This window comes from Phyllobates terribilis, unplaced genomic scaffold (assembly GCF_046119375.1).
Source record: "Phyllobates terribilis strain yellow unplaced genomic scaffold, ASM4611937v1 Scaffold_9__5_contigs__length_417890890, whole genome shotgun sequence".
Taxonomy (NCBI): domain Eukaryota; kingdom Metazoa; phylum Chordata; class Amphibia; order Anura; family Dendrobatidae; genus Phyllobates; species Phyllobates terribilis.
The window spans coordinates 249,709,302-249,726,745 of NW_027362769.1; the positions used below are offsets into that span (position 1 = coordinate 249,709,302).

General features: G+C 40.7%; 1 protein-coding gene across 11 annotated transcripts in view; it reads right to left on the reverse strand.

Annotated features, from left to right (window-relative positions):
* The window catches only part of RBFOX1 (RNA binding fox-1 homolog 1), an 889,443-nt gene that overhangs the window by 238,790 nt on the left and 633,209 nt on the right, over positions 1-17,444 (reverse strand). For all 11 annotated transcript variants that reach the window (XM_073647782.1, XM_073647784.1, XM_073647781.1 and 8 more), the window contains exon 4: positions 10,116-10,169. In XM_073647782.1, the coding sequence (XP_073503883.1) occupies positions 10,116-10,169 (54 nt within the window). The remainder of the gene's footprint in view (positions 1-10,115; positions 10,170-17,444) is intronic.

The window sequence follows — 17,444 nt, forward strand, 5'->3', positions numbered from 1 at the left end:
GTCCAACTGATCTTTATTAGATACAAGGACCATTGCATATTTCCATTCCTCGAGTCTCTTCTACACAACTATGGGAAAATAATTTGCTGAGAATAGCTAGAGTATAACATTTATCAGTAACAAAAATATATACAAATCACATTATGAATTCAAAGGCATGGAGTAAAGAGATTCTTTTTCTTGATAGAAAAACCCCGCACCAGAGTAAATTGGAGCAATACACAGAGTAATTGCTTGAGAGCATATTAGATTATATTACCAACTTTCACTTCAATAACAGGAAAATACCTATTCCAGCAAATGTTATTTTTTTTTTTTTACTTTTTTTTTTTATTCCACAAACATGAACTCATTTTCTGTGATGAGAAATGTAATTATCACTAGGGGATAAGGGAAAAAAATGTAAAACCCTTGATTATCTCTATAAAGAAAGCAGTAATTCTATTTTAAGCTCACAGTCCATAACCTCTTATCTACTAATACTGCATATTTTACACACTAAACAAAATTCAGAAAATACATAATAATTGCAGAGAGTAAAATAGAAGGAGGCTTAATTTATGATTTATTGTAATCCAAATGTTTAACTACATGTAGTATTATTGACAGTGGTAAACGAAGACCATTTTTCCATTATAAAAATTGTTACAACATACCAAATGCCAATACTATCTGTGCTATGCAGTTGGGTCCCATAGACAGCTATGGGCCCATATAGTACTGCTATGGCTAGGGCTAGGTGGCGACTCTGTAAGTCAGTATCAGAAAACATTAATTATCTTGACACATGGTTTGGATTATCAGTGAAAACAGAGGTGTCCATATGTAGACTGAACTGTTTCAATGTTGTTTCATTACTAGGCATATGATTGTGTGTCATGTTTCAAGGCTCTCTTTGGGGCTTAAAGTCACGTCAAGATTTGGATATTCCAGGCCCAAGTTTACAATCATGTAAAAAAAGGATGTGCCCTTTAAAGGAAACATGACAGCAGGATGGACATCTATTATCAAATTACATGACCACATTTGTTGGTGCTTTCAGGCAACCTCATTGTTTGGGCAAAATATGTATGATATTGCGATTCTCCCCCTTTCAAAGTTCTTTCTCTGTATATCCTAATGAATAGAACTAGTCCAAAAGGTCTGTGCTATGGCCGGACCAATCTCCTGATAGGATGGCCACAGAGGCATGACTGAGATCTATGATCTGCCCTTACACTCTCCTCCCAGAATTTTAATTTCTGTGGATGACCATGAACATGGAAACTTCAGTCAAGTACATTGGACTTATGGCTACATAACAGAGGCTTGCGGTCACATTGCGCATGCTAGAAGTCGTGGTGCTCGCGACCATCCAATGAATTTAGAATTGTCCATTTGACAGACTTCTGGGGCATGTCTGTGACCAGTAGACATAGAGTACAGACCAAAAGTTTGGACACACCTTCTCATTTAAAGATTTTTCTGTATTTTCATGGCTATGAAAATTGTACATTCACACTGAAGGCATCAAAACTATGAATTAACACATGTGGAATTATATACTTAACAAAAAAGTGTGAAACAACTGAAAATATGTCTTATATTCTAGGTTCTTCAAAGTAGCCACCTTTTGCTTTAATGACTGCTTTGTACACTCTTGGCATTCTCTTGATGAGCTTCAAGAGGTAGTCACCAGAAATGGTTTTCACTTCACATGTGTGCCCTGTCAGGTTTAATAAGTGGGATTTCTTGCCTTATAAATGGGGTTGGGACCATCAGTTGTGTTATGCAGAAGTCAGGTGGATACACAGCTGATAGTCCTACTGAATAGACTGTTAGCTGCTTTTATCTTGCCATAATACAAATTCTAAGTAAAAAAAAACGAGTGGCCATCATTACTTTAAGAAATGAAGGTCAGTCAGTGCGAAAAATTGGGAAAACTTTGAAACTGTCCCCAAGTGCAGTTGCAAAAACCATCAAGCGCTACAAAGAAACTGGCTCACATGAGGACCGTCCCAGGAAAGGAAGACCAAGAGTCACCTCTGCTTCTGAGGAAAAGTTTATCTGAGTTACCAGCCTCAGAAATTGCAGGTTAACAGAAGGTCAGATTAGAGACCAGGTCAATGCCACACAGAGTTCTAGCAGCAGACACAACCTAAAACAACTGTTAAGAGGAGACTTTGTGCAGCAGGCCTTCATGGTAAAATAGCTGCTAGGAAACCACTGCTAAGGACAGGCAACAAGTAGAAGAGACTTGTTTGGGCTTAAGAACACAAGGAATGGACATTAGACCAGTGGAAATCTGTGCTTTGGTCTGATGAGTCCAAATTTGAGATCTTTGGTTCCAACCACCGTGTCTTTATGCGATGCAGAAAAGGTGAACGGTTGGACTCTACATGCCTGGTTCCCACCGTGAAGCATGGAGGAGGAGGTGTGATGGTGTGGGGGTGCTTTGCTGGTGACACTGTTGGCGATTTATTCAAAATTGAAGGCATACTGAACCAGCATAGCTACCACAGCATCTTGCAGCGGCATGCTATTCCATCCGGTTTGCGTTTAGTTGGACCATCATTTATTTTTCAACAGGACAATGACCCCAAACACAACTCCAGGCTGTGTAAGGGCTATTTGATCAAGAGGGAGAGTGATGGGGTGCTACGCCAGATGACCTGGCCTCCACAGTCACAAGACCTGAACCCAATCGAGATGGTTTGGGGTGAGCTGGACCGCAGAGTGAAGGCAAAAGGGCCAACAAGTGCTAAGCATCTCTGGGAATTCCTTCAAGATTGTTGGAAGACCATTTCCGGTGACTACTTCTTGGAGCTCATAAAGAGAGTGTGCAAAGCAGTCATCAAAGCAAAAGGTGGCTACTTTGAAGAACCTAGAATATAAGACATATTTTCAGTTGTTTCACACTTTTTTGATAAGTATATAATTCCACATGTGTTAATTCATAGTTTTGATGCCTTCAGTGTGAATGTACAATTTTCATAGTCACGAAAATGCAGAAAAATCTTTAAATGAGAAGGTGTGTCCAAACTTATGGTCTATACTGTAAGTCCATTGCAGAAGCCAGAAATTGTTAAGTTCATGAGATCAGAGAGCTTAGTGGGAATGTTCTATTGGGAGACTGGGCAGAAATGGTCAACATCTAGTGCCCACCTTTTTAACTAGTATTATTCATTGCAACATGCAAAGAAAGAACTTTGAAAATTTGAGACTGGTGATATATTGTGAACTTTCCCCAAACAATTAGGTTGTCTGAAATATCCATTAAAAGACAAATACAGCCATATAAATCGTTTTTTAGATGTCGATCCTGCTATCAAGTTCCTTTCAGGGATCTACTCCCTTTATCCAGACAAAACGAAAATTACATGGTCCTTATATTGTATTTGCCAACTATATCAGAATATATGGGTTATACCCTGAAAAGGGGAAATCTTCTGACTCCACTTGTCCCCTAATCACCCGAGAAACCTCACATAACATAGAGTTTCCAGTAGGTTTCCTGTGCCTGATAGGATGCACCAATATTAGACAGAGCTACAGGATCAAGATTCCTTTTTAAGGTTGCATGGAATGAGGAGTAAAGAGGTGTATCCTTAAAAGGGGACAGGATTCTAGAGAACATTTCCAGCTCAAAAGTTTCAATGTTGAAGGTAAACGTAAGTCTATCGAGTACAAACTATAACCTAACATGTTGAGCCAGAGAAAGGAAAAAAACATTGAGGCAGATTCTAATTATCCCATATTAGGGGAAAAATCCATCCTGATTCCACATGTGGCAATCAGACTAGTTCCCTTGACCAATGTCCCATCACAGAATCTTGTGCCCATAACTTGTATTAGTATACTTTGCAAAAAAGGCATCCAGGGCCAGCTTGAACTTTTTACTGAAAGTTGGCAAGTATATTTTATATGCTAAGAACAGTAAAGGTAAGGTAAAGTCAGGACTCAGGAGTATTGTGCTGAGTAATAGGTAAAATAATTAAAAGCATAAATCATTTTAATTATGGTAGCATAATAAATAATTTTATAGTAGAAATGTGTGGATAAGTTGTGATCTCAAATAAAACACCAAAGCCTCAATTTAAAGGTGTGAATAGCAAAGTAAATAGTATAGTACGTATAATAGAATTAGCAACAACACGGAAACATTTATGAACAGTTGTCACACAGCACACAGAACACACCTAAGGCATAGCTAAAAATTGGCAAGTGAATGAGCACACTTTGCAATAGCCACTCCGAATGAATACCATAAAAATGAAAATTAGAGATAAGCAAATTTACTTCAGTGGAATTGAGTTCTCCTAGAAATGTACAAAAAATAGTTTTCTCCATTTTTCTGGCAGGTAGCTGCGGCTGCCATTGTACTAAACCATAGAGTGTCAACAAAGATTTAAAAAAAAAAATGTAATACCTGACCGGTTACCTTTTCCGCCACTCCCACAGCATGTCGCCTGGTTCCCTGTGCCTCTTTTTTGCCTTCCCCCATCATGTGTATCCTCCTTGGCCTGCTTCACTTTATTCCAGAGCTTTCGGGGCCAACTAAACCACTAATGTGACTGCATGCCATACCAATGTGGCGTGTATTGGGATGTCAGAATGTTATTATGTGCGTCCTCCAAAGCCTAGTTAGCGCCTCAAGAAGTGCAGAATGTGATGTCATAACACTGTGTGTGCAGTCCTGTTAGATACCTAATCCATGCCAGAAGCCCCAGCATAGAGTGAGGCAATCTGACTAAGATGGATGTGATGAGAGAAGGCAAAAATTGTGAAAGACTGGATTGCAGGCTAAGGGTACAGTGGGAGAGGTGAACGGTGAGATGAGAAATTTTTTATTTCATTCTACGATTATTATGCTCTTAGGTCTGAAAAGACCCCAGAGTATAACAATGATCATTTAATACAAATCAAATTTAGCCATGATTTACAGGTAATGTTTTATCTGTGCCTTTAGGCTAGCATACATTGCTGACAATATGCATTGTCTTTGTATAGGTTGCTGCAGTATAGTCGCTTTTAAAGCCAGATTTTTGGCATACATTGTAGCAGAACTGTGGTCGGATAACTCACAAAACAGTGAACATTTTTCATTTTCTTTTTTATGGCAGCTATCAGAGGTGGGAAAAAAGTGACCAAACTCTTGACAACTATTTCTGTGCTTGGCATGCAGGTCCACTTTTCACACTTGGAATAGCTTTGTCTACTTTATATAAGTAATTAAACCATACTTTAGTCTGTGGGCCTTTATATTATTAATTTTTTTGTACACATTTACTCTTGTTTTAAAACTTTTATACTGTCTACTATGTTATTTGACAACAATTACACTATGTGAAAGCTATTTATTTCTTTTGTTGCATTGTTGCTAGCACTTATCATAAATCGTGCATTAGAATTGTTACTGTTATGTTTTTTTAGGCGATCACAATTTATCCATGTATTTATTATTAATCTTCAAAAATTTTCATACCAATATAAGGTTATTCTATAGTATTATTTAAAAAAAATTCATTCTCTTATTATTTTTAGATTTATTGTAACAAGACAATTTTTGCTTGCAATATCCATGTACACTTGATCCCTGACTTCTGTGAGTCAGTGACTGCTGGACTTAAAAGTATCATTACCTAATAAGCCTGCAAAGTGTTTGTGCTTTTTGCATAAATGACATAGGTAAGCATATAAGTTCATGAATCACCTATTTTAGCTTTAGTGATATATTTTGAAGCTGCCCACTGCCCACACTGAGAGCCCCACTGCCTGGAGGAACAGAATTTTATTCCTCCAGGCAGCCTCGGACTTTCAGTCATAGTGATGTTGTCGGAGAGGTTTCAGTCATCGTTCAATGCACAGTAAGCGGTGGCTGTAACCACACCATGCCACTGACTAACAGTCAGAGCACTATGCACTGAGCGATGATTGAAGCCACGCCGGCAGCACCCCTATGACTGAAAGCCCTAGGCTGCAGGGAGGAATAAAGTTATTTTCCTCCCGGCAGTGGGGCATTCAGTGTGCACACCGAGTGTTAAGGGGACGATTGTAAACAACTTTATTAAATAATGGAAAGTAACTGAACCCGGGGTCCGCGAAGCAGCCTAGAGGACTGCGGCCGAACACCTTCCGGGTAAGAAGGTAAAACAACCAACTAATGTATAAATCCCTCCAGTGTTACTTCACACCGGGATGGGAAAAGGGATTCGCACTATCTCCGTTAACTGCACGATAGATGTGCGACAAATAAAGTAGCCGTAGCCCTGTTAACTGCACAGAGGCTACGCAGCAGGCGCTAAGAAGTGTGTGTGACTCACGCCGGCATGTACGTGCTCCCAGCCGGTGTGCGACCGGACTGTGGAGTAACTCGCCGCGTGACTAACAGGCTGTACCAGGGATATGGAGCCCGCAGTCTGCTTGGAGTGTATAGCGACCCCCTTAATGATGCCAGACTGTCAAAAGTAAACTACCTGCCTCCCTCCAGCTATGACTGCCTATCTCCAGCTAAACCTGCTTGTCCGAAGCTAGGCCTGCCTAAGCTACCTGTGCTAAACAGCTGAGCAAACTCTGGCATCGGCAGGTCACGGAGAAAGCAGCTAGAGAGAACGTAGAGCCCAAACAGGCAAGCGTCCACACAGGAACACACCCTTAGCTCAATGATCAGAGCGCACCGCCATGCTTGTGGGCGGGCTATTTAAAGACTAAGCCCTGCCCACCGTCTCATTATTGGTCACACTACTGATGATGTCACTCGCGACAAATCAGGCATTGCCAGGTCACCGGATCAGCTGATACCGAACCACCAATCACGATCCGCCATGTCACGGGCAAGCTCAGTGCAGTGCATCCTGGACTTAGACTGTAGCAGCCCTGTTCCCCTCCGCAACCTATGCTTAACACTATTAGGAACAAAGAACCAAGAGAGAGCCTGTACATCTTGTGCACTGGCTAGGCATTGGGACCGACAGCGATGCTAAGCAGCATCCACCCCAGCTGGACCAGAATGGGAGACCACAGAATCCACTGATGACTCTGACCCAATTTCAGGTCCAGCAACCACCTGACACCTAACATAATCCCCCTCCACTTTACGCTCATATTCCTCAATGAGCAGGGGAGCATGAATGTGGTCCACTGGTTCCCAGAAGCGATCCTTAGATCCATGACCCCTCCAGTGTACTAGGTAATATTTTTTCCCATGAACTATCTTAGACCCCACGATCGCCTGTACCTTGAGATCATCACCCTGGTGTATGTAGCAGGTTGGGGTTCAGCGAATTTTGTCAGGTGAACGGGCTTAAGGAGCGACACATGAAAAGTGTCGTGACTCCTCAGGTGTCATGGTAACTGTAAAGGGTACACTACGGGGCTTACTTGGGCCAAAATTTTGAAAGGACCAATAAAGCGGGGAGCAAACTTAGCAGATTCCCTGCGTACTCTGATATTGCGAGCCGCGAGCCAAACCCTGTCGCCCGGAGAGAATACAGGCCTGGACGGCGATGAGTGTCAGCCGACTCTCTCATCCGATTCTTGGATGCCAATAAAGCATCCTCGGTATGGTCCCAAACCTCCCACGCCTCCAGAGCCTAATTTCTGACCCCAGGTTGCACAGTGGGAACTGGCATAGGAGCCAGAACGCACGGATGTTGGCCACTATTCAGAAGAAACGGGGTCTGACCTGTGGAATCCGCCACGGGTAACGGATGATGAAGCCCAGACGGTCTTTGACGGGATGATTTATCTCTCGCACAGGAGACACACGCTAGAACATATTCCTTAACGTCCTGGCGCCACCGGGGCCACCAATATGACCGTTGGAGAAACTTTGTGGTAAGTTTGACCCCAAAATGACCCCTGATCTTAGAGGCATGTGCCCAGGAGAGCACCTCATTTTGCAGATTAGGAGGAACGAACGTCCTCCCAGAAGGAACCTGGTTTAGGGACACTGAAGTCACTGTCCGCATACTTCCCGAAGGAATGGTAAGCCTGGGCTCGTCATCGTCCTCAACCTTATCCAGGGATCGGGACAAGGCGTCTACCCGAGGGTTCTTTTTGATATAATCAGACATGACCTGGGTCTTGGGGACAGACAGAGGATAAACCCTACCGCGAGGAGACTCCGTGCCGGGGATCAATTCACTAGGACAGCCATACGGTCGGAGGCGAGGCAAAGTCTCTGGAGCCTTTTTGGAAAAGACATCCGCAAAACTCTGATATTAGTGTTAGTGGCCAAGTTGGTAGAAGACTCAGAGACTACCCTCCGGGTGGCTGTAACCATACACTGAGACTCACAATTCTCACCCCAGGAAGAAATTTTTCCCGTACCCCAGTCAGTGTGTCGAATGTGACAACGTAGTCATGCAAGACCCAATAGCACCTCATCTAATCCACCGGGAATAATAAGAAAGGAGATAACCTCCCGGTGACCCTGAGGAAACGACATGGTGAGGGGAATTGACTGGTGAGTAATTTGCATGTCCAGCAGTGAACCGTTGACTACGCTAATGTTCATTGGTTTTGGCAGTAACTCCACAGGAATGGCGTGCTTCTGGGCGAACATAGATGACAAAAAATTGCCATCGGCACCAGAATCCACCCACACCTTGGCAGTAACCGTGGTTGTTCTGAAGAGCAACGTCACCTTATATAATAATTTGGAGGAAGAAGCCCGGAATCTAACACACCTCCTCCAACGGCGGTTAGACACACTCATTTTCCCGACTGCTTGGAACCCTTATTAATGGGGTACTCCAAGTGATGTGCAGGTCGGGAACGAGAGGAGCTAGACTCAGTCCGGGATATATCCATAGCCTCAGGCTCCGGGACGGGAGTCACGGGGTTGGAAATGGGTCTAGAGAATGAAGGTGCCAACCGAAACTGAGGTCTGGAGACCTCCAGCTCTAACTTGTGTTCTGCATGACGCAAATCTATTCGGTTAGCGAGAGAGATTAACTCCTCCAGGGAGGTTGGAATCTCTCTGGTAGATAGAGCATTTTTAATATGCCCAGCCAGACCCTTCCAGAACACCGGGATAAGCGACCGCTCAGACCAATCCAGTTCAGCCGCTAAGGTTCTAAACTGGATGGCATAGTGGTTGGCGGTGGCCGAACCCTGGGCCAACGCAAGAAGCTTAAGAGCCGTATCAAGCGTGACTTAAGGACCTAGGAAAACAGTCTTTAGGGCTCTAAGAAAGAGACCCACCTTAACCACTACCGGGTCACTCCACTCCCACAGAGGGGTAGCCCACTCTAAGGCCCTGTGAGAAAGTAACAAGATGACAAAACCCACTTTGGCCCATTCAAAGGGGAACCATGCTTCCATCATCTCTAACTGAATGGAGCACAGATTAATAAAACCTCTGCAGGATCGGCTGTCGCCAGAAAATTTTTCCGGGAGAGCAAAACGGGGTAATGGGGCAATTGCAGCTGCCGCAGCATTCACCGCAGCCGTGTTAACCAGATTGGCCGCCTGAGAAGCTGCCTGGGTCACTACTGCAGTGATATTAGCCTCTGGGGCAGCTTGTTCCAGATTCCTAAGTCTGGCCTCAAGTTGCTGTATATAGCGCTGCAGTTGCTGGTTGCCAGCCATATTCGGCAAGACCCTGGCGCTCTGATACTGTTATGAGGACGGTTGTAAACAACTTTATTAAATAATGGAAAGCAACCGAACTCGGGGTCTGCAATGCAGCCTAGAGGACTGCGACCGAACACCTTCCGGGTAAGAAGGTAAAACAGCCAACTAATGTATAAATCCCTCCAGTGTTACTTCATACCGGGACGGGAAAAGGGATTCGCACTATCTCCGTTAACTGCACGAGAGATATGCGACAAATAACGTAGCCGTAGCCCTGTTAACTGCACAGAGGCTATGCAGCAGGCGCTAGGAAGTGTGTGTGACTCACGCCGGCGTGTACGTGCTCCCAGCCGGTGTGCGACCGGACTGCGGAGCAATATAAAGGAACAACTAACTGAGATATTTATGTTATAAAGAGAGCTAACAGTTGAATATAATATTACAGATATATAGTTTGATTGGTAAAATATATAAAATGGATAGATAGGTGATAGATAGATAGATAGATAGATAGATAGATAGATAGATAGAGAGATAGAAAGATCGATCAAGCTTACCTTTGATCCCCGCTCATTAAAAATTATTTCAACATCTAAGATTTTACCAAATTGCTGCAAGAAAAAAAGTAATGATTGTTATTTAATTTAAATAGATAAATTCATAAAGATAAAAGTTTTCACAAAAGCAATGACTATTAATGTGATAAATTATTGTGAGGCCAACTTTTAATCTATCACTACACATTCACATTTCATAAACTGTGTTGCAAACAGAGGTCATATAATCAGGATTGCTTAATAGGCAATTCGTTAGTCAATTAATTCATAATAAATAGACACAAGAAGCAAAGGATTAATTCTAAAGTCAGCTCTGAATGTGGCTGGCTTCTGTTAGACCTTTGGATCATCTCCTGCCTTCTTCTATTAGATTCCTGCCTTTATGCCATGCTGATGCACCGTCGTCCTTACAAAAGATGGTTGTTTTATAATGCTAATGTTCTTTTTTATTACTCTTTTAAGTGCATTGTATTTCTACACATTCTTCAGAAACTGCATGCTTATTAATGTTAGCAACAGCAGTGATGATATTTTGCAATTCAGTTTTTCTTTTCAGAGATTTTCTGGGAGTAACAAATAACTTGGGTATAACATGTGACAACTATGGAAAAGTAAAGCAAAAGTTACTTAAAAAACATCTGTCAACAGGATATTCGACTCCTAACTAAATGCATGAGAGTAAACCCTCTTTAATAAGTATTACATTCATATTTTGCCTGTAGTATTTAGTTGGGGAATTTTTGAGAAATCAATCCTTGAAGTTTTTATCACAAGTGCAAAAGGCGTAAACTGCACATCCAGCTCTGCTGTGCCTTCTAGTTGTTTCCCGCCCACCCCCAGCAGCCTGTGTTTTATTGATGTGTGTCTCTTCTCTCAGCGATCTTTCTCTCCTGTGCATCCATTGTCATTGCCCAGATTAATTTTATCAGAACATGCGCAGTAAGCACTAAATGGCGTAGCGAGATCAAAAGACCGGCTACCGCAACATCATCAGGAGATTAGTGCACATATGTCGCTCCTTCTGATGGGACAATCCTGGGCAATGATAGTGCATGTGCAAAATCTTGGTTAAGGAAAGACAGGTCACTTTGAGAAAAGTAGTGAGAAAAGTAACCTGTCAATCAAGGACCGAAAGCCAGCAGTATAAGGCAGCAGAGATGGAAGTGCAGTGCCTGCCTCGCTATACTTGCAATTAAAAGTTAAATTATGAATTTCACAAAAATATCCCAATGACCTACTACAAGCAAGGTATGAGGGCAATAAACAATAAAAGGGCTTTACACTCATGGCTATTTATGGGTCCAATATCCTTCTGACAGGTAAATAAGTGCAAAATGCAAAAATAATTTCAGTAAAACAACAACACTAAGGTCCTAAACATTTAGTATTTGGCCATTACACAAATACTTGACTTGGCGTGAATGTGTTCTCAATGTGGAGGGCAGAGAAAGCCACTGCCAAATACTATATCTGTAATGGGAACTTATCACTCAGAAAAATTAGAGGATTTGGTAAGGTGACTGATTACCTGTTCCTTTTCTTCCTCATCATTATTTGACTGGGAAAGTAAGGCGTTCCCTATACATACATTTTGGGATGTTCGTCCAGCCCTGACTACAAATTTCTATTTCTGTAAAGGAAATTGAGCCTTTAATGGCTGAAGGTACATTAACTGCAGTTGGGGTCTGATATTGAAGCCCTTAAAAGCAGTGGGTACAGCACCAATCCTAATTATAGTTTGCTAATAAGATGTTGGTTAAAGGAGTTGATAGCTACTTTTATTTTGATGAGGTCATTAATATGAGGGGCCAGGAACTGTACATTTGCCCCAATTTGAATGAATGAGGGCGGATGTGCAGTACTGTGCTGTGGCCACTATACAGTTGATGGAGCTGTGCAGCGCCTTGTCTTGGCCACGAGCACAGGGAGCAGCTGACCGGTGGGGGTGTTGGGTGATGCACTCCCACCAATCTAATATTAACCTATCCTAAAGATTATTCATCAATATAAATGTAGTGGACAAGCCCTTTGATACTATTTCTTTCACACTGATGAATTCTAAGTTTTATATTTTATTAAAATACTTCTATCTCTCATCATTAAAATAGCAAATGTAGTTGGTCACTGTTTTAGCTGTTTATTGACTTTTCTAAAAGGCAAAGCTAAATGGGTCTATGCAATGAAGCCAACTTGGGCTCTATGCACTTGGTCAAACCAGGTGCACAGGGCCTGTACAGCCATGCAAGGAACCCCAATGTCCCTGGACTATGGAGGTGTTGGCATTCTGTATGGCGCCATATCATAAGATCTCATAAAGCCATAGCAAAGAGTCCTAGCAGGGAAGAGACCATTTCATAGTTTCATACTACATTTTTGGTAAGATGTGATGATTGAGCCATGTGTGGTCTAAGTATATTCTGTCAAAATATATGACCGTGCTCGGACCGATGCTAGTTTCTGGGGCCATGCACATGTTACATTTTTTTCTTGGTCTGCGGTGCTTCAAGGGAAAAATCAATGCATGCCCAAATTTGATTTGATATTTAGATTGCACTCGGCCACGCAAGTCAAAGAGTCCATGGAGACCAGATGAGATCTGAGTGCAGTCCGATTACCACGGACTGACAGAATGGAGAAGATGGAGAAATTTTTCTCCATCTTCTCCTCATCCAAGAGAATTGGATTACACTTTGCTCACAGTCTGATCAAACTCTGATTAACATTTGATGAGAGTGTGATTTGCATAATCGACCTGATTCTCTCCCATGAGAGAATACACGGTTGTCTCCACCTGCCCTAAATTGATATACAGATACAATCTCAAAGAGGGTGGATTTCCAAAAAAATAGATTGCTTAACTTATTTCTGAACACACTCTGCAGTGTGCATTTAAGAAAAGCAAGAGTGAAAATGTTGACAGTTTCATAAAAATATTGGAATGCAAAATGTGTAATCTGTTATTGTTATTTTGACTGCAACAAAATAGCTTGCAGTTTTACATCCCTTGGTAAATGACCTTATTACCAAAAGACATTATTTAGTCATCAGTGCAGTAAGTTTAGATGTGTTCCTTTTCAACAAACTAATTATTGTGCTATCATTAGTTTAAATAGGCCTGAGTTCTCAACAGGAGGTGATTACAAATTATTTTTCACAGAAATAGGTAAGCTAAGGATAGGTGCATGAGCAAGTAACAAACTATGGATCAGATGATTTTCTTCTTTACTTCAAATTAGATAATGATGTGTGCACATGTACTCAGAATATACAACTATTAAATTGAATTTCTAATTACCTTCTTTACTAGTTTTGTATTATTGTATTTTTGTACTAGTTTATTATATACAGTGAAGGAAATAATTATTTGATCCCTTGCTGTTTTTGTACATTTGCCCACTGACAAAGACATGAACAGTCTATAATTTTAAGGGTAGGTTAATTTTAACATTGAGAGATAGAATATTAAAAAAAATTCAAGAAAATCACATTGTATAAATTAGATAAATGTATTTCCATTTTTCAGTGAGAAATAAGTATTTGATCCCCTACAAACCATTATGAGTTCTGGCTCCTACAGACCAGTTTGATGCTCCTAATCAACTCGTTACCAGCATTATAGACAGTTGTCTTACATAGTCACCTGTATAAAAGACTCCTGTCCACAGACTCAATTAATCAGTCAGACTCTAACCTCTACAACATGGGCAAGACCAAATAGCTTTTTAAGGATGTCAGGGACAAATTATAAACCTGCAAAAAGCTGGAATGTTCTACAAAACCATAAGTAAGACGCCGGGTGAGAAGAAGACAACTGTTGGTGCAATAGTAAGAAAATGGAAGAAATACAAAATGACTGTCAATCGACATTGATCTGGGGCACCATGCAAAATCTCAGCTTGTGGGGTAGCCTTGATCATGAGGAAGGTGAGAGATCAACCAACAACTACACGGGGGAACCCTGTTAATGATTTCAAGGCAGCTGGGACTACAGTCACCAAGAAAACCATTGGTAACACATTATGCCTTAAAGGTTTAAAATCCTGCAGTGCCCACAAGGTCCCCCTGCTCAAGAAGGTACATGTGCAGGCTCGTCTGAAGTTTGCCAATGAACACCTGGACGATTCTGTGAGTTATTGGGAGAAGGTGCTGTGGTCAGATGAGGCAAAAATTGAGCTCTTTGGCATTAACTCAACTCGCTGTGTTTGGAGGAAGAAAAATGCTGCCTATGACCCAAAGAACACCGTCCCTACTGTCAAGCATGGAGGTGTAAACATTATGTTTTGGGGGTGTTTCTCTGCTAAGGGCACAGGACTACTTCACTGCATCAAGGGGAGAATGGCTAGAGCCATGTACCGTAAAATCCTGAGTGACAACCTCCTTCCCTCTGCCAGGACATTAAAAATGGGTTGTGGCTGGGTCTTCCAGCAAAACAATGACCCAAAACATACAGCCAAGGCAACAAAGGAGTGGCTCAAAAAGAAGTACATTAAGGTCATGGTGAGGCCTAGCCATTCTATAGACCAGTGTTTCCCAAACCCCATCCTCACGTCCCCCCACAGGTCATGTTTTCAAGATCTCCTTAGTATTGCACAGGTGAGAGAATTCCTGATGCCTTGATGATACTTCAATCACCTGTGTAATACTAAGGAGATCCTGAAAACATGACATGTGGGGGGCCGTGAGTATGGGGTTTGGGAAACACTGCTCTAGACCTTAATCCCATAGAAAACTTATGGAGGGAGTTGAAGCTCCGAGTTGCCAAGCGATAGCCTCAAAATCTGAATGATTAGAGATGATCTGCAAAGAGGAGTGGACCAAAATTCCTCCTGACATGTGCGCAACCCTCATCATCAACTACAAAAAATGTCTGACTGCTGTGCTTGTCAACAAGGGTTTTGCCACCAAGTATTAAGTGTTGTTTGCCAGATACTTATTTCTCACTGCAAAATGCAAATACATTTATCTAATTTATACAATGTGATTTTCTTGACTTTTTGGGGGATATTCTATCTCTCAATGTTAGAATCAACCTACCCTTAAAATTATAGACTGTTCATGTCTTTGTCTGTGGGCAAGCTTACAAAAACAGCAAGGGATCAAATAATTATTTCCTTCACTATATATATAAATTTATATATATAGTTATATATTTATAAATAAAAACTATAGGTCCTTTCAATACTCTTAGACCCTCATTTGTTCTTTAGTCATATTAGTCATATAGTTTTAATGTATTAAATAAGTTATAAATTGCTGTTTTTTTGCCAGCCCATATTGAAAAACATAGTTGCTTTTCCATACAACTTTTCCGGCAAATGTGAAGCTGAAACTGACTGTGAATCTACTTTTCTTCCTTTCATCAGTGCTATAAAGGAAAGCAGAATAAATATGTATCAGAAAATCACAGACTAGATATAATGTCAGATTCTCAGTATTTTCTGTATTTACTCTTTAGGGCTCGCTCTCACCACTGTATAAATCGGACAAGTGCTACTTGATTTTTTATCCGATTGCACTCGGACCCATGTTATTCAATGGGGCAGTGCTGACAATCAATTTTTTTCAAAGACAAACTCTGTCTGTGAAAACAATTGCAGCATGCTGAGATTTCACTTTGAAATCAGTTGGGTGCGAGAAAAAAATTGGATGAACTACAGAGCCGAAGTAAAGCATTCAATTTTTACGGATACATTACAGTTCTGTATCATAGGAAATTGTAAATGGTCTTGTAAATGATTAAAAGTCGCTAAGTAAAAAAGCGTATTGCATACGGACAGCACATAGATGACAAGTGAGAAAAAATCATCCCACTCTCCTGGATGAAAATGTTTTATACGCTCGTTGACTCAAGCCTCTCTGTTATTATAGCTTCAACTCTTTTTGGAAGAATTAATGTCAGTTTTCTAAAAAAATCCATTGCTATATGTTTCTATCCATTTTGTAAATGTAACCAAAGTTCAATGTTTACATCCTCTTACACATTAGATTAAAGTTGTCTGACCCTGCCTATACCAGTGGGATAGGATGATCATCTGATGTAAATTCTGGGGTCTTAATTTCAATGGCTTAAATTCAAATGTCTTTTGTTCTCAAGATGGAAAAGTTACCACGAGAGTTTTTTTTTGGTTACTCTACTCTTCCAAGACAGAACAAGCCAAGCCAAGTGTTCATGTGTATGGGGAGTTGGGAAAGATAACTGTTGGGTAAAAGATCCATTGTCTGTTGCTTACTAAGGTGGGCCGGCACTTTTAGGGTATGTTCACATGATGCCCTTGCGCTGCTTTTTTTTGTCCCAACTTTCTGAAATTGCTGTAAAATTTCTGTTTTCCTTGAAAAACTGATACAAAACTGATGCATTTTTATCATAATTTCGGAAGCCTATGGCACTTACCCTAAAATATTACATATTTTTCTGATATCTACACTGCAGGCAATTCCAAACAAATTTTATAGATGTCGAGCTTTGACCTTTGAGATATCCTACCCAATGTTTAATCTTTCCAGTTATATTACATATGACTGAAAATCAATTCCAGATGTTACACATCCTCAAACTTACACTGATCCTCCACTACACATGACTGATAGGTGTAAAAATGGTTGGAAGAGTGTTTCACTGCTTCAGTTACAAGCATTATGTCTTCTATTACCTATAAAGACCTCACATTTAAACTTACCAGTTCATAAAATCTTACGCTACATCTCAGATGTCAAGTTTTATATTCTAATACAAAAGTCTTTTTTTGCCTATTCTGTTTTTCAGTAATTACGTGATAGATACACTTCATTTCAGGCTTACACTGTTGAGTCGCCTTTCCATAGTTGCAGAATTTGCAGCAAGAGGAAGTTTTTTCTTGTCTTTCAAAGAAAATCCAATCTTCTCTAGCACCCTAGTGGTGACAGTTTTAGACACATTTCTCACCATGTATTTGTATTTTTTCATAGCTGTATATTTTTATATTGTACATAATAATCTATTGTGAAACTGCAAAAAGATATAATTTTAACTCAAGTAGATCCATTCAAGTCCTTTTTGGCGTTTTTTTTTTCATGATACATGTGGATTCAATTTTATGTCTCTGTCAAATCCTCCTTTTCTTTGTGTCTGTTTTTCCCATTTTTATATTTTTTTTAAGACCACACAGGGTCACTAAAATACATTTAAAATTGTGTTCCACATTCTGTAACAAATATTTTTATATTTGACACATTTTTTATGGGGACAGGGCTAGTAACAGCAATTTGGATTGAGAAAGGCAGTTGTATTAATGTGTTTAATTTATTTTTTTACCTATTACTTTTTTTAATTCATTTTAGTCTTCATTTATT